Genomic DNA, 20,777 nt, shown 5'->3' on the forward strand with positions numbered 1-20,777 from the left:
GTGCAGCTGTCTTATCTTCATAAGTACTGACAAGGATATTTCATTAAGCACAATACATGCTATTTAACTATATTTTTCATTCATACAACGCTTAAAAAAAACAAGCAAACATGATAGAATTTCTAGGCCTACTCAAAGATTTTTGAACCATCGGACTGATTTCAGTATCACAATCACAAATGTTATATCTATAACCCTCTAGGAATTGTAGTTCAATAAGTTATTACTCCACAAAGCATTCTCAGATATATATTTTAAAGATTCACTGCGAAACAAGTTTCTCAATTTGAGTTATTTTAATAAATTCCTTGAATAGATTTTTACAAGGGTTGTTGACGTTCCGAATAAAGTCTGATGTCTATCTCTTGTTTTGTTTGATGAAAGCACAGATTATTTTTTCCCACGTTGTTCCTACGAGAGATTGGGTTTTGCATTTCAAATGAAAATCAAGGTCATTACAGCACTATATACAGAATAAATATGCAGTTAATTGATGCTCTGTGGCCAAGAATCAAGAATAACATATAGAAATATTTGTAACTTTTACAGTTCTAGTTTCTGCTACATTAGCTGATATACGTGAGTTTTTAACATTTAATTTAAAATTAAATAAATATCAATGTGTGACAGATTCAGGTGATGCAGTTTTGTTTTGTTTGAAAATAGAATGCTATAGAATTGTTGAACGTGGATTTTTAATTGAAAAATGTCTCCAATTTTCAAAAGAACTTGTTTTTTTTTGTAATGAACATTTTAATAATCCAGTTGCTCTGGTTAAATGATCATCATTTACCAGCTTGGTTAGTAACTGACTGTTGACACTGAGTGAATACATGTCAATTGTAAGTCAATATATTTTCTCATTTTTATGCCTTTGCAATGAAGACAAGAAAAATGGGATTGAACTAAAATACAGATACAACTATTTTATGAACAAAGTCAACAACTGAGTAGAAGTTCTGGTTAGTACGATCTTTGGAACAGTAGCTTCCATACAAAGCACCAACCCGAACAGTGCAATGATATGGCTGTGCTTTTAATCACATCAACCCATTTCCCTTTTTTGCAAAGTATTGTAAATCATGAAAAACTGAAAAGCTAAATTCTTAAATAAGTTTGGTACAAAATAGATACATTCAATGTGATATAAAAAGAAGCTTAAGCCACATTAGCCTAAATGAGAAGATTTTAAAAATGTACACACTTTCAGGCAATGCCCTCAGAAAAAGTCTATCAAAGTAAGTCTTCAATCTCATCAAATTCTGTATTTACCCAACATATTCCTCACTGGGATACTTGTGATGGGACATTGCAGCTGAAGTCGCAGAGGGACAAATCTTTTAAAAATTGTGCACAGAGGAGGAGAAGAAGTTTAATGCTCATAAAACATGATGTCACTCGAAGATGAAGCGGCACAAAACAAACTGAGTTTCTTGGAGGTTTTCAGCAACATTGCTAGAAATACTATAACTCACAAGGTTAATGATGTAAACAGTAAGTGACTCCAGATGAAGTGTTTTTCCTGAACAATATTTTCTGAACTTTTACTGGATTCAGAACTGGAACAGTGAACTAAATTACATTTTTATTCTTCCAAAGACGAAAGAGAGAAAGGGAACCTGATGTGCAATGCAAGAGCCATTTTCTTTGCTGTCATCTAGCAATTCAAACTTCATTCGGCTGCCGAACTCTTCCCCTGTATAAATATTTTGCAGTTCCATTCATAGCCAGGAGAGCCGATCTTACCCAAGGTCCATTAAAAAGTTAGGAAGTGGAAAATCAAAAATTGAGATGACTGTGATTTCTAAGAAAGATATGCACAAAGGGCCCCATTGCTCTAAGGTTTAATTCTCTGTAAGGTAAATGCTTTTAAAGACCAAACTGATTTAACCTCCTGTTTTTCCTTTACATACACAGCTGCATTCTTCATGGTGCTCCAGTCCCACGTCTGCAAGAGATTTCTGCAGTGGTTTCCCAGGGCTCCTATATCGTAGCTGAAGAACCTGAAAGAGTTGTAGACCATTAAATTAAATCACTGTGTAGGATGAAAGGATTTTACTTCACTCATGATTAGACTTTATCAGATATCTTACAGTACTAGCGTACAAAAAACCCAGAAAGCTACACTCAGATTATACATCTGCTCATTAAGAAGTCTGCTGCTCCAACAAAGCTCTTCTTTAAAGCGGTCTTCATAAAATACAAGTAATTTTGGAATCAGTACAACATTAGCCACATTCTCTTCTGGTCTTCTGGAAACTCAGTTAACCTGGTATGGCAATGAAATGCATTGCACTGTCAGACTGCTTCACCTGGTACTCTACAGAAACGAATGTTAACTTTAAAAAGCAGTAAAAACAAATGAGAATGTGGTAAGTGTAATGGAAATGCAATATTTCTCACCATTCTTACTACATAAGTAAATAGATTTTCACTTGTTAAAATAGATAATACATGTGGTTCATCTTTGTTTTTACATCTGATATTTTCATCTGGACACACTTGTCACTTCACCCATTATACTCTAATTAGTAAGGCAAGTAATTCAAAACAGATTTCATTGGAAAGTTGTTCACTAGCTACTTGCATTGTATCTTTATTGATTTCTGTCAACCTCAGGTTCTTTTTAGAGATACCCTGAAGTCAACAAATCAAAGCTCAAAAGGTTTGGAACTATTATACTGATTTTACATCCCTGCCTTGGTCTTTCAGGAAACTCTTTTCTACCTCCCTTTGGCAATGTGTCATTCCTCTCTTCTGCATCTGTTTTGCCAGTCTCTTCCCATCACCTTATCTCCAGTTCCCTACTATAATTACCATTTCTTCTCCTTCTTTGTTATTTTGGTATGAATACCTGCGCTATCAACAGTGAACCATTCCTCACTCCAGCTCCTCCCCCGCCCCCGCCTCACCCCCGCCCTGGGCTCCTCCCCTCCCCGCAACCATGCTTGATCTGGAAAATAAAACCCTTTGGTCTTAAATTCCTATCTACAATAATCAGTGCATGAATTGCACCATTTAGACTACGGTTTCAATTCTATTTACTTTGCAGCTTTTTATTATTCATTTTTATTTAGAACATAAGAATGATGGGTTGTTTGGATATACCAAAATGTTAGGTAGGTCATGCAGATTAAATAGAAAAAAAATCCTTCATTCTACTTGCACAGACAGGATTTATGAATCTGCTGCAATGTTAATTGATCTGACTATGATAAACTTGCTGAGTTTTAAAGGAGGATGAGACCTCCTTGTATGTTGATGTGCTGAATCTGAAATACACAGATCTGCATCTCTGTAACTTTTCTCGGTAAAGTTCAAAATAGCTTTATTGAACAGCATTATTGCAATGTTATTGCACTTTAATATTTATTTGAAAATATTCATTCAATTGATTATACCTCATGGTATTTTTTAGAGACTTTGATGGGGATACACTGACAATCTTGGCAACCAAGTGAGCAGCATGCACAGTTGCCTCCACAGCGCTTCACCAGTAGACAGCCAGGCCAGTAGATAGTATCGGTCCGTTTGAGTTCCTCTCGCAGAGACACTGATGTATTACGTGGTGTGCAACTATAGAGCTTCACCTCTTCTTTGAGCAAGTTCAGATCCACTGCAATCATAAGAATAATAACATTTTTATTAATATCTTAAGGAATATTTAAGATTATTATGCTTTGGCACAATTAGTGCTTGTTCTGTCTATGAAAATGTCCAGGTACCAGCTAAATGCTTTCCCGCTATTTTTACTTGTAAGACTTCAGCTCATATTGTATAAAAGTTAAATCTAGCAGATGTGGGAAACCTGAGATAAAACAGAAATTTTTTGAAGTGCTCTGCAGATCAGTCGGATGTTGCCTGGTCTGGTGAGCAAATACACTATTTTCTGTTTTATTACTTCATCTCATAGTGCATTGTGTTCCGTTTTATGAACGAAAAAGGAATAGGTGGATATGTTGATTGAATGGAAAGAAAGCTTGCTGGAGCATAAGTGCGGCAATATTTTATTTGGATGGCCTGTCTTTGTGCTGTAAATTCTATGTTAAAGAAAGGCATTAAAATAAAGTTTAAAATATTTTGTAGAATCTAAGGTCAGCATGTTAAGGAAGTTTTGAAACATATTTTCTGAAAGTGTTCTGTTGAATTTACCTAACTTATCTATCAGTAATTAACAATTAAGTATACTCCAGCTGTGTTTTTATTTACAAAACAATTCATTAACCAGACTTTGCTTTTAAATGTGGTCATTCGAAATCTGGTTCTATTTCATTTTCTTATTTATTTATTATGAAAAGATCTTATTTTTGACTGAGTCATCTGCTGAAGAAAAGTGGGCATTTGTAATCAGAAACTTTTTTGCTTTTGCAGTTCATTTTATGAATTTACCATAACATATTAATAGGGCTAGAAATTTTTCGGCATTTAAAACAGCAATGGGCAGGGTGACACTTTATCAGTCTTGAGGCTCGGGATGTCAGGAGATACACATGGCAGACCCAACAACATAAATAGTGAGGGGGTGATTGTGAACGTCAAAAAGATCTGCCTGGGAAACAGCAGGTGCCTCAGACTCTCTGGAAGGGAAGTAGGTAAGTTCTAGGCCCATTTCAGTAACAAAGAACCAGGCCTGAACTGTTCAGTGAAGAGCTAATTGATTGTAAGTGGCCTGTCTTGAATATACAAAAGAATTTGGTGCAAATGATGTATCAAACTGCATATGCTCAACCTGAAATGTTGACCATTCTTTTCCCTACCTGCTGAGTTCCTCCAGCAGTTTATTTTTTTTTGCTCCTGATTCCAGCATCTGCAGTCTCTTTTGCCTCCAGCGCCACGTGCTGTTTGATCTCACTGTTCATGCTCGATGGCCACCGTGTGTCATAGCACGGATGACTTGTGTCAGATTTGTTAGTGTGCTATGTACACATAAAGACCATCAGCAACTGTTTAGGGCACAGAGCTTAGAGAAAGTTTAGCCTTTCCTTGTGAAATATGTCATTATGAAGTTTTAGAATGTCCTTTTTATATTAAAAAATTATTGCAATGTGTGAACTGAAACCATTATGATCTAGCAGCTGTCATTACTTGTTTACCTGATGGTTGACTTAAGTAGAGACATTTAATTCCCATATGACTCTTGAAATTTCTCACATCATTCATTTTGACCAAGGTAAACATACAACGATGAACTCTGATGAAATTTATTGCCTGGTAATCAAACTTTATTTGTAGAAGGGAAACTTTATATAAATCTTAAAAGAATTCAGGTCTGGGACTTTCGTATCACTGTCAACATATTTCAATGGAAAAACCTGTTATGATGAATATCTTAAACAGACTGAACAATTAAGATAAGTTCACGAAAATGTCAAAAGGCTTGCTAGAGCTTTTGAGAATAAGCAGTCCAGTTTTCTTTCGTACCATACGATGCAGTGGAGGTAACATGAAAGGTCAATGAGGTCAGTGAAGCTGATGTAGTCTACAAGGATTATGTCAAGGTTTTGGCAAGTCAAGGAAGACTAGCCAAAATCCCTTAGAATCCAAGAGGCAGTGGCAAATTAGATCTAAAATTGATCAATGATAGGAAACAATAGGTAATGGTTGATGGGTGTTTTTACGATGAGAAAGCTGTTACCTGTGGGGTTCCAAGGGGTACAGTACTCCGCCCCTTGCTTCTTGTAATATATATTAAGAATTTAGATCTTATGTAGGGTCCATAATATTGAAGTTTGCACGTGAGACAAAAATTGGCTGTGTGATTGACTGTGAGGAAGAAAGTTTTGGGTGACAGAAAGATACAAATGGTCTGGTCAGTTGAGTAGAAAAAAAGCAGACGGAAACCTCTCTGATGCAACGATTGGCAGGAAATTATGAAGAATTGCAAAGATTTGCTACAGCTGCTTAGAGAGACCCTCTGGCAATTGTCAAAGTGACCATGATCTTCAGAGAGTGCAGTCCACACAAGAGCATGGTCAAAGATCTCCTTGCAGTATTTTATGACCCTTTGGAAAACAGGAGTCTGTGAATGTATTGTTCATCAAAGAGTTCCATGTAGGACTTTTGTGGTAGTAGTTTCTTTGCAGTTGGGCATGTCTTTCCCATACACTGCTCATGCCCCTGAATGGCCACTCTTTGCCATACAGACACTTGTGGTCGTAGAATACTGCCAATGGTGCCATCCATGGACTGAATATCTCAGCACTGCAGAAAGAACTTCCTGTTAATTGATGCACATTGTATGGACTTTGGAAGATATTTAGGCAGCCTGTGAAGCTGCCTCATTAAATCTCCCAATGTCAGCAGAAAATCCATTTAAATTGCAATAAATGCAACAAAATGGCATGATGCGTTCCTAATTGTATTGCTACTGTTCAATGATGTTCATAGGTTGCACCAGATTATGACAGTAAAGACAGTAAAAATCGGCATTGCTTGAATGGTGCATAGAAGGACTGTATGATTTCCTGATGGATGCAATTTCACCTGAAAGTCGTCACAAGCATTTTCTAACTTGGATTAAATCATTTTACACGTGATTGGGCACATACACAATAATTAATCTGTACAGTTTTGTGACTCTTAAATCCAAAAAGGAACAGCACTGCCATGTAGTATCAGTGAAAATGGTTGTTATCACTTGATCCTTAAAATTCACTTAAAATACAATGGCTGTTCACTCATTTTTAATTGGTAGGTTTTTATATTTCTGGAGTTATTTTGAAGCTGAATAAAGCATCCTAATCTCAGAGATACAAGAGACTGCAGATACTGGAATCTGGAGGAAAAAAACAAAACTGCTGGAGGAACTCAGCAGGTCAGGCAGCATCTGTGGAGGCAAAGCAATAGTCAACGTTTCTACATCTTCAACATCAGGACCTGAATCTAATTGTAACTGTGTATTGGTATGAATTGGTGTAAGTATTGTAAGTATTCCCTATGATAGAAGGTTAAAGATCAGTCATGATCTTAGTGAATGGCTGAACATGCCCAATGGCCCAAATAGTCCACTCCTGCTTCTATTTCTTATGTTTTTGTGCCTGTTCCTGGTTCTAATTTTTGACAATAATTCCTTGTCTTAGACTGCTAAAGGAACGGAAGTAATTCCTCTATATCTGTCCTATAGAGGTCAGTTCCCCTTGAAAACTTAAATCAAATCAACCATTAACCATCTGACTTCTTGGGAATACAATCCAAGTTCAGTAACCACTCCTTGTAATTTAATCCTAGAAGTTCTAGTATTATTTTAATAAATCTATGCTGCATTTCATTCAAGGTTGATAGCCTAGAAATTAGATCAATTAGTGCCTGCTTTTTATGAGCACATCATGTATAAAATTGATTTAACCTGGGAAGCTTGCTCTGCCATCATTCCCAGGTGACATTGCACTAACTGAGAAATCTGATATTATTACTTTGTAAGTCAAACACTTCATGGTTCCTCCATTACCAATATAAATTGGAGCTTTTGGGTGTAACCTATGACCTACATTGAACACTCACAAAATAACCAGGAATGCATTGCACCTGAGTCTTGCACACTGCATTTGCTAATCTATGTTTCAGTGCTCAAGATATTTGAAATTTCATCACTGCTTGTTCCATTGTTGCCTAATTGTAGCCTTTTTGTACAATTCACATTACAGTGCACGTTGCAGCCTCTGGCTGATTGCCCATTCCAGAGCTTGCAGCGGCATGAAGCCACTTATAGCACAACAGTTGATCATGGCAGACAATACTGTGGGGAGGTGCCCAGACCAACAGATGATCAAAGTGTCTTCCCTCCACCATATTTTCCCTCCCTTCCATGACTGTTTTTTATGCAGCTGCTCTGTAGCAGTCCTGGGAGACGTAGCTTTAAAGTCTGCCTTTCCAATGATAGACTCCACAAAGTCACAGCAGATGGGACCCTTTTCCTGCAGTTCTCATTAGAAACCTCACTGGTCCCATTTTAGTGCATGGTTCTGGCAGTCAGCTGTTGGCCAATCTCCAGAAGTTTTGTGGGGAGATCCATTTCATCATTAGAGCTCTAGGTGGGTGCCTCCAAAAAAAAACTTATGACATAGGTCTAAAAATATTCTAAAAACAGCACTGTGGAGGTTTGTGATTTGTTCATTAAGGCAGGAACCATGTATTTCCTGATGGGAGCTGGAAACCACTGCTGCAGTATAACTGATCACTGGAACTAGCATCAGAACTTGAAGGGACACTCCCCATGGCAGCTGCGTAAAAGGAGGAAAATTATGGCATGAGAGCAGATAAAGTGATCATATGTATGAGTAGGCAAATTCCCACCTGAATAATTTCAAGATGTGGGATGATCAATGAGGCAGAGATTGCAGGAAACAGCTCCAAAGAGTATGGTGTAAAAAAAAAGGTCATCAGTAATGAGCAACCAGTAATGATTGTTCAAGTGTCCTGAGCATTGAAAACTGAGGTTTTTAGATGCTATGTGCAAGACATCAGTGTCGGAATGGAGATGCTTTAATTGCTGTCTTATTGGCCATCTCAGGGTGACTTGCACCTAGTTTTTCATGACTGTTCAATGAAGGATGTAGATTGTACCCAAAAGCTCCAAACTATGCCAGTTTTGGAAGAAGTGTGCAGTGTATGACCTGTGATGTCATTAGGTTTACAACGGAATCTAATAAAGCATCTGTGGTGCAATGATGAATTGCCCCAGACTAATTTTCCAATGCATGTAATTTCACCTGGAGCTGAACGCTAACTGGATTAGATCACTTTTATCCATGATTTACACTGCATTTTCTGGGCCACCCTTTTTTAGATGTGTTGCCCAGAACCACTCAGAAAATGCCAGGTATGGTTTAATCAGGGCTTTGTCTGAAGGTGGCATAACTCCTATCCACGGACACTTCAGTCCTTGAGATATAAAGAGCAGGATTCCATTAGCTTCTTTGATTATTTTCTGCACCTGTTCATCTGACTTCAATCATCTATGTAGATGTCTCTTTGGACATCTCTTTGGACTACCACCACTTTTAACATTTTTTGTGCCTTCATATTTGCCAACATTGGGATCTGTTTGACAGTTTTTTCCTCTTTTACTTAATCTATTACTTTAAAAAAAATCACTTTCATCCACATTACTTTGCTGACTATCTTTGTGTCATCAGCATACTTGGATACTTGTTTTAATATGCCATTAAATTATCCAAAATCCACTGTTTCCATTTAAAATAACACTATTCCCCTTCACTAAAGGACCCATATTGCTTATGCCAAAAGTATTTGCATGAATTTTGTTTTCCTGTTTGCGCTGTTTTCATACATGATTTTTGTCACTCTGACTGCTTCTTTTCTCCCCTCACTTTTTATTTGGATATCCTGCAGTTGCCCTAGTTGCAATCACAAGTTCAGCACCAGTTTTCGCCCGTTATCTATTTGGTTATCCATGGCGCATTTTCTTGACATATGACGCCCTTGCCCAGTAGGGATATAAATGGGTTCAGCAGTTTATACCTTTTTGTGTATATCTCTGCAGCTCCATCATGGTTTCATCATTTAGCATGTTGTCCAGTTCATTGTGGAGATTTGCTGTCTTTTTGCAAAGAAGTCAGACTTATCCATATCTACGACCTTAGAAGTTCAATCGAATGCTATTAAATATTCACATGTTGTTTGACTGTAAACTAAACCCGCCTTATTACAAAATACTGAATTGAATATTGACGGTGCTTTTGTTAATTCTAGGCCAGTAGATTATAGAAAATTATCTTAAAATAATCAAAAACTTAACTATGTTTTTAATGTTTATTCCAGTCTATAAGCAAGCTCAGATCTCCCATTAAGACCACTCTGGCTTTCCTGGATGTGTGTCCAAACCTGCATTTAAGCATTCTGCTGTATAACAATTGCTATCTATACACAACTGCCAATGGGGAGGCAAATGTCGAGTGAAAGCATAGGGGTGATGGGCATCGGAGTCTGGATAGAAGGAAATAATCATAGTTGGGGTGATGGGGATATTGGAATATGGGCACAGTATTGGATGGTTGGGAGGTGGGGAGAAATGGTGGGATAATGCCAAAATGGTGGAAGGGAACCATAGAGTATAAGATTGAGAGGTCAAAGATGAGGATTGGGGTGTTGAGCCTTGGACATAGCAGATCAGGGAATAGCATATTGGGGTTTTGGGGTATAGTGGATCTGGGGTGGCAGATCCAGAGATTGCTTGTTGGACGGAGGGATCACAGGATGGTAGATTGAAGAGAATTTAGAGTCATGGATGTAGGGAATCATGGGGAGGCAAACAGGTGGACAAGGGTTAGGGTTTTGACCTTGGTGGACCATGAATTGGTGGATTATGGGACGGTGGCATTGCCAATAAAGTATTAAACAAGAAGTGAATACTACCACTGGCCACCAAGAGTCAGCAAACCCTGAGGCTGACACCAAATGAGATGGCAGATAGATGGGTTAGGCTGAGACTTGAAACTGGGGGATTGCAAGATATAAGTTTGGTGGGGATAGGGGTGGGTAGGAGGTGGTTGGGCACTTGAACATGGGGAAATTTCAGGATACCAGATCAGGGACTTGAGTTAGGGCATTGCAGAGTAACAGACTGATAGGTTGGAGACTTACTCTTGGGGGAATCTCAGGCTGGTAGATCGGCGATCTTTATGAGTTATTTTGAAGATGTATGGGTTGTCAGATAAGGCAATTAGACCTTGCAATGGAGAAATCACAATGTGGCAAAACTGCAGGATGGGGACTTGGGAACAAGGGTTCACAGGATATCTGGGGTCTGGGACTCTGGGCATTAGAGGGTAACCAATCGAAGGGGTTGGGATCTTCAAATCAAAGCTTTGGGATCTTGAATTGAGAGATCATGGGATGACAGTTGGTGGGCTGGGGGTCCTGAAATCAACATCACAGGGTGACAGATTGGTCAGGGTGAGGGGTCTCGGAAGATCACAAAATAGGAGACTGGGAAGCTGGGATCCAGGGTGGCAAATTAGACTCAGGGACCTTGGACTCAGGGGATCGTAGGCTCTATGAGGTACTAGATTGGGAAATATTGGTTGGGTAGGGATTTACAAAGGATTTTTTGTGGGTGGAACCAAGGGATAAAAGCTAAGCAACTGACTTAGCTGACAGGCATCCTTGTCTGCTACTGCAGGAGGAAGGTTGTCCTGAGAGTGCATAGCTAAATGATCCCTGTTTTTCTATGTGCTTCTACCTACAGCGCAGGCATCTCAAGGCATTCAACATCAATGCTGTCTCCACAAAATCCTCCAAATCCACCCGCTGCATAAGTGAACTAATATCGGTATTCCCTCCCAGCCAATATTGCCAGTATTCAGACCCTCGGGGTTTACTGAGGAAAAAATCAAGGTTGCTTAAGAGATGAGGGAAATGTTTTGGAGGATTTAGGGTGAGAGGGGAAAGATTTAAAAGGGACCTGAGGGGCAACTTTTTCACACACAGGGTGGTGAGTATATGGACGAGCTGCCAGAGGAAATGGTTGAGGCAGGTACAATAGTATTATTTTAGAAGCACTTGGATAGGTACATGGAGGGGTGGGGCTTGGAGGGATATGGCAGAATGCAGGGGATTGGGACTAGTTGGGTGGGCACTGTGGTCGGCATGGACGCTGGGCTGAAGGGCCTGTATCCGTGCAGTATTGCTCTATGACTCCAGTCACTCTCGGTCAATTACGTTGGGCAGGCCATGTCATTCACATGCCTGAAACAAACTCCCAAAACTGAGACCCTATTCCAAACTTTGTTATGAGAAGACAAGGCAGACAGAGGAAAGAAAATTCAAGGACGTGCTCAAAAACTAACATCCCCACTGACTCCCAGTAGCCTCTGGCTCCTCACTGTTCAAAGTGGAGAAAGCATTTGGGATGTTATAGAGGCCATGCATTGGGAGCACATAGAAGCCCAGCAAAAGCAGCAGAACAAATGCACTGCTTCTCATGCTCCACACCTCTGACCCCATTAGTGGAAGAGTCTGTGGTTCCTGCATTGATCACATCAGCCACCTTGGAACCCAAAATTCAGAGTGGGACCAAGACATCCTCAATCCTGAAAAACTGCCTAAGAAGAAGAGTAGCCCAAGTTCCCTTACAATGTTCCAAAAGAAGCGATGCATCGGGAATGATGCCATTAATGTGCAGAGGAAATCACATTGGGGTCACTAGAGTGACTCAGACCCCTCAGTGTCTGGCTTCATTTCCAAAGGGTGAGAAACAACCCACAAATGGTCATTATTGCCTTTCACTTTAGAAACAATCAATTTTCAATTGCATAACATTGTAAAAAATAACATTATGTGTCCTCAGCCCCCTACTTTACTCCCTATGTACTCATAACTGCGAGGCCAGATTCTGCTCTAACTCCATCTATAAGTTTGCAGATGATACCACCGTAGAGGGCCAAATCTCAAATAACGATGAGTCAGAGTACAGGATGGAGATAGAGAGCTTAGTAACATGCCGTCATGACAACAACCTTTCCCTCAATGTCAGCAAAACAAAAGAGCTGGTCATTGACTTCAGGAAGGGGGGCGGTGTACATGCTCCTGTCTACATCAGTGGTGCTGAGGTCAAAAGGGTTGAGAGTTTTAAGTTCCTAGGAGTGAACATCACTGATAGCCTGGCCTGGTCCAACTGCCAAGAAAGCTCACCAGCGCTTCTACTTCCTCAGGAGGCTAAAGAAATTTGGCATGTCCCCATCAACTCTCACCAATTTTTATCAATGCACCCTAAGCATCCTATCTGGATGCATCACAGCTTGGTATGGCAACTGCTCTGCCCAGGACTGCAAGAAACTGCAGAGAGTTGTGGACACAGCTCAGCACATCATGGAAACCAGCCTCCCCTCCATGGTCTATACTTTGCCCTGCCTCGGTAAAGCAGCCAATGTAGTCAAAGACCCCCACCCACTCGGGACATTCTCTCTTCTCTCCTCTCCCATGGTGTAGAAAATACAAAAGCCTGAAAGCATGTACCACCAGGCTCAAGGATAGCTTCTCTCCTGTTGTTATAAGTCTATTGAATGGTTCCCTAATACGATAAGATGGACTCTTGATCTCATAGTCTACCTCATTATGACCTTGCACCTTATTGTCTATCTGCACTGCACTTTCTCTGTAGCTGTTACACTTTATTCTGCATTCTGCTATTGTTTTACCTTATACTTCCTCAATGCACTGTGTAGTGAATTGATCTGTATGAATAGCATGCAAGACAAGTTTTTCACTGTACCTCAGTACATGTGACAATAATAATAAACCAATTCCAACTAATTCCAATTATGCAACTGAATTTCTGGGCAATAAAATCTTCACTTGCCTGTTTACATCTCACAATAAGGATCTGATCTCATTCTTGACCAGCAAGGTTTTTCTTCCCTCTCTACCTTTCCTGTAAACTTTAAAGCTTGGTGTTTTCCATTCTCAGCCCTGTCCATCATGCAAGTACATCTCAAAGTTATATAATGAGATTAGTCATGCAGTGAATTAAAAATGGAGTAAATACTCAGCAGCTCAGGTAGCATCTATGAAGAGCACAAAAAAGGTAACATTTTAGGTCAATTATCTTTTATCAGAATATCAAAGGATTGATTGTAGATGGTCAAGAAAAGGCCAGAGGTTTTGATGCAATTATTTCTCCTGACTACACAGAAATATTCCAGCCTCCGGTCAACCCCTCTACCAGAATATGAATGTTGGTTTGACCTCTTCAACTCTGGTTGCTGGCTTTAAATGGCTTCTTCACTGAATCCGTGCATACGTTTGATAGAAATCCAAAATAGTTTATTGGCCCACTGCACTCTCCTTGTAACTCCACCAAAGGAATGCAAAACAATGTGCATTCCTTGTGTTACCAGGGTGATGAGTTTGGCAGCTTTAAAATTTAATAAGAAATTTGTTGATCTTAGGCTTGTTAAAAATCCTTAATAGCACCTTGATTTCTTTTCTGATTGACCCAGGAGTATCTAATACGTTTGGTTTCTCCTCTGAGATTGTAGGTTATAATCTAGGAAGCACTTTGTGATCTCCTGTGAGGCATGTGCCTCTGAAATGTAAAGGAAGGTATATTAATTTTAAATGTATCATCGATTTGAGAGGTCATTGGCAATTTGGTTTCTGAGTTTCAGATGGCTCTTTTACTTAGTTCTTTTCACGCCAGTATGGGGAATATTCTAGTGTCCAAACTTCCAGAATTCTGGCAAAGAGCCACCAGGAATGTACATGTTGCAGCACATCCTGAGGTTTTAATGGACCGGAGACTGTAGCTCGTGCAGCTATCATTTTGTGTTATTCATTTCTGGTGGATAATGCTGCCATGATCTTCAGATCATTTCTTTAAAAGTTTATTCTATTATCTCTTCTGCAGAGAAAATTTGCTGACTCGGAGCATGGAAAAAGAGCTCATGTACCTCTCAGTGCAGGCATAGGATTGCAGGAGAGTCACCGATTAAATGCTAATCAATGACATGAAAGTAGCCCCTGTGAAACAAGAGTCTGACTTGGATTACATTCAAAACCACTTCCCAGCAGCTTTGTGGTTGACATTTTGAAAATTAAATTAGCAATAAGAAAAATAAACTTTACAAGTTTTCCTTGGATCAAAGAGGAAGATGTGGCTATGGCACAGAATCACAGAACCAGAAGGAGGTTTTAACACATGAGTCAATACACAAACAATTGGAAAATACTTTCAAAAACCACAGTTTACCCAAGTCACGGAATTAGAATGCCATGATAAAATTGTGATAAAGAAACTGTACATTTAATTCCACACCATCCCACAGACTCTTGATTTTTTTTAACATCTACATAGTAAAAAAAATCTAATGTCTTGCTCCCTTTATTAATAAGTATCAATTAACCTATGTTCTATATTCCAAAGTTCCCAATGAATATCTATATTTTGTCACAAGGATATGAAATCTACAGAAACCTAAGGGTGTACATAAATTTCAATTTCTTTTGCTATCAAATGTGCACAAAATAAAATCCTCAGTGGACATGGAACCTCAATAACCTCTCATGGGCTATGACTGAATGCACTACAAGGGCAAATGTTTTCCTCTTTTCCAGGGACATCAGGGAATAGGTCAGTTTCTACCACTCAAGCTGATAACATTCTTCTCCCAGCAGGGCATTGCAAGCATGGAATTCATACCAATGCTTGAGGTGAAAGAATGATAGTCCCTGGAATCAGCAAATCAGCTGCAGTTTTTACTGGCCACAGCTGTCTTGATCAGCAGTGCTGTTTTAAAATTGGATACTCTAAATGAAACAGAGCAGTTGAGAGCTATGTGTTTAGATGCAGTTCCACAAAGACTGAATGGCCTTGGAACCTTGCCAAAGTGCATATTCTTCAGGAGCAAGTCTAGACATGGGTACACCAAACTTGTGAACATTTGATTGCATAAAATTTAAATCAAAAGATGAAATAAAAACATCTGATTTATTTTCAGTTTGGGAAACTATGCAGTAATTGATTAGTGTATGTGGTTGTTCCATGTGTAAGTTTTGTGGTAAGCTGGATAACAGAAGCATGATGTCATGATTCGGGAAAGCTATGTGGAAATCAAAACATACTTCTGGGTAGCAGTCTTTTCTGGAAAATGACTATTAATTATCTTTGAAAAAGAAAAATCGAATGGAGCACATTGAGTATTCCTCTGGTACCATTCACATTTGTTCCAATTGAGATCTGAGCCAGGAGTTAATGTTGGGTCAGATAAAGTAATGATGAACCTGGATGATATAATGTTGCTTAAATGGTCTAGTCTCAGATTGTTTGACAGGAAAATTCCAGCCTCTGGCAAGCTTTCACACTTATCAGTCAAGAAGTAGCAGCAGTGGGATCTGTACAGTATATCCCAATGGAAATATGTCAGTACAGAGCTATATATGTAACTGACCTCATAAAAATATTTGAACAACTTCTGACTTGACAATATTAAAGTAGACAGGCAGATAACACCACAAATGTTTTGTTCTGTGAGAAAGACTTAAAGCCAGCATTAATTTGTTGTTAGTGCATGGACTAGTCTGTTCATGCACTAACAACATAGTGCATAGTAATATTTACTACATGGCAGTAGTAAGTATTGCAACTAGGTGTAGGGAGTGTTGGGGAACACTTGAAAGGGAGCCATTGCAAAGGGAAGTATGTTGCTTAAAAGTAATCTACCTGAGGTGAGATTCCAGAGCTGGACTTGATGACTTGGGACCTGCTCAAGCAGATCTCCTTTAAGTTACAAATAAGCAGGCCTCACAAGCTTTGTGAAGACCTACTGTTGGATGAGTGGTCAGCTATATCTGTAGGCCCTACATGAATGGACCAGAACCATAGAAGTAATATCCAGGGGTACAATGAAGGCCTATATACCATCCTGCACAAGTTAGGGAAGGTACATAGAAGATCCAGATAGAAGCTTGTAGACCATGTGGAAACCCCCAAGTAAGTCCTCGATCTTCAGACATATTTTATTGAAATCATACCACAAAGCACACCTGAAATGTGCACTCTGCAATACACTCTCTTGGTAATCAGCATTAGTCTTACCATCTTAAAGGCAAAATTGTGTACAATGATATCATCAGAGCAAAGTGCTTCAGTAGGAGTTATCTCTAAACCAAAAATTCCAGTGTTCCAGCCTTGGCTCCTCGTTTCACCACATTTCACTAGTGACTGATCTGCTTATTTCCTAACTTCCAACTTTGATGTCTGAGTCTCCATTAATGACATTGGTTTCTGGTCTATTTATGACTCCGGACCCACCAAAGCAGTTGACACTTGTTGGATTCGACTATTTTAAGTAGTTTTTTTTAACATGTGTAGTGTTTAATACACCTCAAGTGGCTGTACAAGGATTGGCCGCTTCCTAGCTTATTGGTTCGTCCATCCGGTGAATATGTGCTTTCTCATTGGTTGGTTTTGCACTAGGTATCTAATAGGTTTCTGATTGGACTATTGTTAACTGAGGAGTACCTCTTATCTCAGATATAAAAGGTGTCATTCTTTGTTAATCACTCTCTTGCTCTCTCTCCCCCGCTGTTCCTTTGTCTCGGCTCATCTCCTTGTAGTAAAGCTGGTGCCATGTGCTCTGTGACTGTTTCTTTGTTTTAAACTTTTCCTATAAAACTTTGTGAAGCACCAAGTTATTTTCAACTCATTCCTGGACTCCTGAAAGAACCTGTGGATTTGAAAATAACCAGATCTGACACACTTAACTGCTTCCTCAGTGTAGGAGCAATTAGAGATGGAGAATAAATTGCAAATTGGGGAGTACCAGTGATGTCCACATCACATGCATGAACAAATTAAATTGCCACAATCCCTGGGTATGGCCATCAGATCTGCAGATCTGCATCCTTAAACCTAAGAAGAATTAGGCTAAAAATTGTATTGCCTAGTGCTTCATTTTTATGCATTACACAATGAAATATAACAATCGTGTACACTGTGCATCCATGGCATAAGACCGTAAATTGCAGTGTTGATCCTCTAGGCATATAAGCATTTGCACCTGGAGTCTGCTGAACAAACTCAATTGGAACATTGGTGTGGTGATATTTGGTATCATTACATAATGTGGTGTACAAATGGTACATAATCCAAACACTGGAATAGGGCTTCTGCATTACCTAAGTGGCTCGTCCCTCCTTGGGGCTACATTGGGAATTAAGCACTGAAAATCCTTCATGAATGAGATTTTCTTCCTTAAAACCATATTCCTCAGTGATCATCCACTTCCCTTGCATCTTCAGTAAATGCCCTCCACAGCACCTTGGATCTCTCACATGCCAACCCACCCTGAAACACGATCTCAGTGAAAGCCCTAATCTTTACTTTGACTTCCTAATTTCCTATCCTGATTCTCTTTGCAAGCATTTTTTTGGCCTCCTTCAATCTATTTCGCACTCCCATTGTTTTCATATCTCCATGGCCTCAGCTCTGTAGACTGTCAAGGAGCCTTTCCTTTCTAACTTTGTAAGCACAGATGAAGAAGGTCTTGAACCAGCCTCTGTTGATCAATCTCTTAGTTTCCATTGCAATACAAGCAGAAGCCACTCAATGCTGCAGTGGAAGTTTAGACTGCTACCATCAAATGTCTGGATTCTTGCTTACAGGGCATCACAGACCCAATGATTTGTACTGCCACAGATCAGAAGGATTAGTGATGAGTTATCCCGAGTGACTCTGCTGAGTCCAAATCTATGGTCCTCATGACAATCAAGTCAAGTTTAGGGCAGTTATTTGAGTCATTATTGAGTTTGGATCGTTGTAATGTGCTTAATCAAGTCAAGTTAAGTCGAGTTTATTGTCATATGCACAAGTACAGTGACAAACAGATACAATGAAAAACTTACTTGCAGCAACATCGCAGGCATGTGGATTCAGACAACATACAGAACATAAATCATTCATAAATTAAACATAAGTTATACAAGACAGTGAAGAAAACTGGTGAATGGTCTCCACCACTCACCAGTTCCCTTTCTGTTGTCTGTCTGCCAGACAGCCAAGACAGCTGCCACAGCCAAGACAGCTGCCACTTGTATCTTGAGAGTGCAAAATGAATTCAGTCTCTTGGGCTCAAACCTGCTCAGTTTCATGGCTGAAGGCCATCTGCAGTGTTCCCCAATGAAAGCCAGCTTTCCACCAGCAGTGCTACATCCACTGGGGTTTGCATTACATAGAGGCACTGGGTTAAGCAAACATCATGGAAGACAGGCATTAAGGATAATGAGTTGAAATTTCCTGTTATTTGGAATGGTTTGACACGCAAAGTTGTCTTACTTTGGCACGTTTATGCATTGTGGCCAGGGGGACAAGTGTGAAGTTCAAAAATAGAGGCAGGTTAACACGGGGACCAATGGTGGATGGATATATGGGGTTTGTATTCATCACTAGTACAGTTAGGTTATTTTGCTAGGCAACTCAGGGTCCTTCTCTCCTTCTTTCCTTTCACATTCTCCTCTGTGCTCTGCAACTGTTGTTCCTTTGGTGGTACGAACTGGGTGCATCATAGAAAAGACCACAATGAATGTTGAAACCCACTCTTGTGCACAATGCAGGCTCCTCCAGAATAGTCCAGGCAGTGGAACTGTACAACACCTTGGCTTTCAATGACATCTGCATGTGCATGTTTTGCATACTGGAGCCAGAGTTTTGTATTCAAGAGGAAGCTTTTTTCACCCAGTGGCTATTGTTTAGCTTGCTGTGAGTTTCAAACTTCAATGACACACCATGACTGCTGACTGAGTATCATGCAATGACCAGCTGGACATACCAGGTATGATCAGATGGCACACATGAAGTACTCTCAAAGCAATGTGCAATCAGTAAACACCTTCCATCAATGAAAAGCTTAGTACCCTGCCAAAGCAACCAATTCACTCCATATTCTGCTATCTTGAAAGGGAGAAAGGGATAATTTTGACTCTCTCGGAATAGACAACATCTGTGGCTGAGAAATGGCCTCTCTCAAAGTGAGCCTCACATATCACTGAGGTCATTTTGGTAGATCTAGCATATTTCAAGGCAAGTATTTCAGACAGTCTTCTCCACAGAAGTAGATGTAGGAGAACTTCTCCTGGAAGACCCTTCTCCAATATGTCCATGCTTGATAGCCTTTCTTCATGTGCTCCTCTTGCAGCTTAAGTGCTCAGAATGCCCTTTGCTTTTTCTCCCCATCAAGATACATTTTGAGTGGAATGCCTTTTGAAAAACCAAAGTCTGGGAACAATTAGGTTGAAATCTTGAAATGAACTCAAAGTCCTTGAGCTCTGTATGCATCACCTCCTGTAGACTTTAATAAATTCTGAAGTACCTTGGAAGCATTAAACAATGCTTTTGACAATCCAATACCCTGTATAAATCAATGAACAACTAACAGCAGGTAATAGATTATTTCATTAAATAGCACTTGGGGAAGTTATTCTTCCTGTTACTAAACACAACTTGAGCTTGGATTGTTGAAGTTTAGTTTGAAAGCATTGGCAAGAAATCAATGCTACATGCTGTTTGATGTTTGGATCTGTGTATCCTACATGTTCCAGCAAGCACTAGCATCAGATTCACTCTAGCTCCCTTCCCAATGTGGCAACGGGCACAGCTTGTGCTACAAGTGCACATACACACACACGCATGCACACACACACTAGGTTCAATTGGGCACCAGTAATTCCCAAGGAATTGGTGCTAGGTAGCTAAATTTTCAGATTTTATGGCCACTGTCTTTTAGATGAGATATTAAGATGAAGCCCTGGGGAAGTGCATACCCCATTATGAATGGGGCAACATAGAGTAAGATTAGGTGGAAATGAAGAGAATATTTCAGAGGAGTAATGAGCATAATACCACTAATAAGAAGGTTAGGAAATATTGGAAGGAGTGAGAAATATTGGATGCCAGCAGTGGGAAACTCTGGTGAAAACATTCATACATACTGGGCATGGGATCCAAGTGATTGAAAAATGTTTGCCTGGAACTTCACTAAACATACTATGAAGTAGGCATCATATTCAACTGGCTTCAGTGGAACTGAATTTTGGAAGCAGAGTAGAATGCAATGCTGTAACTTTATAATGAGTTTAGTGCAATGGACTGGGATGAATTTCTAGGTAGACAAATGTATAAATACATGCTGGTACACTTAAATAACATGCACCACTGACAGCTTCCTCTTTCAGATAGCAACTACGTGAAAGGCCTTCTTTATAAAGTTCATCCCTTTCACAAAGCTCTTCTTCCCAATACATGCAAGCTAGGATCAAGGTTGGGA

General features: G+C 39.6%; 1 protein-coding gene across 3 annotated transcripts in view; it reads right to left on the reverse strand.

The window, feature by feature from the left end:
• Nucleotides 1-282: 282 nt before the first annotated feature.
• Nucleotides 283-20,777, reverse strand: part of pdgfc (platelet derived growth factor c) — a 227,696-nt gene continuing 207,201 nt past the window's right edge. For 2 of the 3 annotated variants that reach the window (XM_052041817.1, XM_052041802.1), the window contains 2 exons: nt 3,402-3,616; nt 314-2,003 (listed from right to left, as the gene is read on the reverse strand). In XM_052041817.1, the coding sequence (XP_051897777.1) occupies nt 1,887-2,003; nt 3,402-3,616 (332 nt within the window). In that variant the 3' untranslated portion in view covers nt 314-1,886. Of the gene's footprint in view, nt 2,004-3,401; nt 3,617-20,777 lie in introns of all 3 variants that reach the window. The other variant, XM_052041808.1, reaches the window with a different exon arrangement.

This window comes from Pristis pectinata, chromosome 2 (genome assembly GCF_009764475.1).
Source record: "Pristis pectinata isolate sPriPec2 chromosome 2, sPriPec2.1.pri, whole genome shotgun sequence".
Classification (NCBI taxonomy): domain Eukaryota; kingdom Metazoa; phylum Chordata; class Chondrichthyes; order Rhinopristiformes; family Pristidae; genus Pristis; species Pristis pectinata.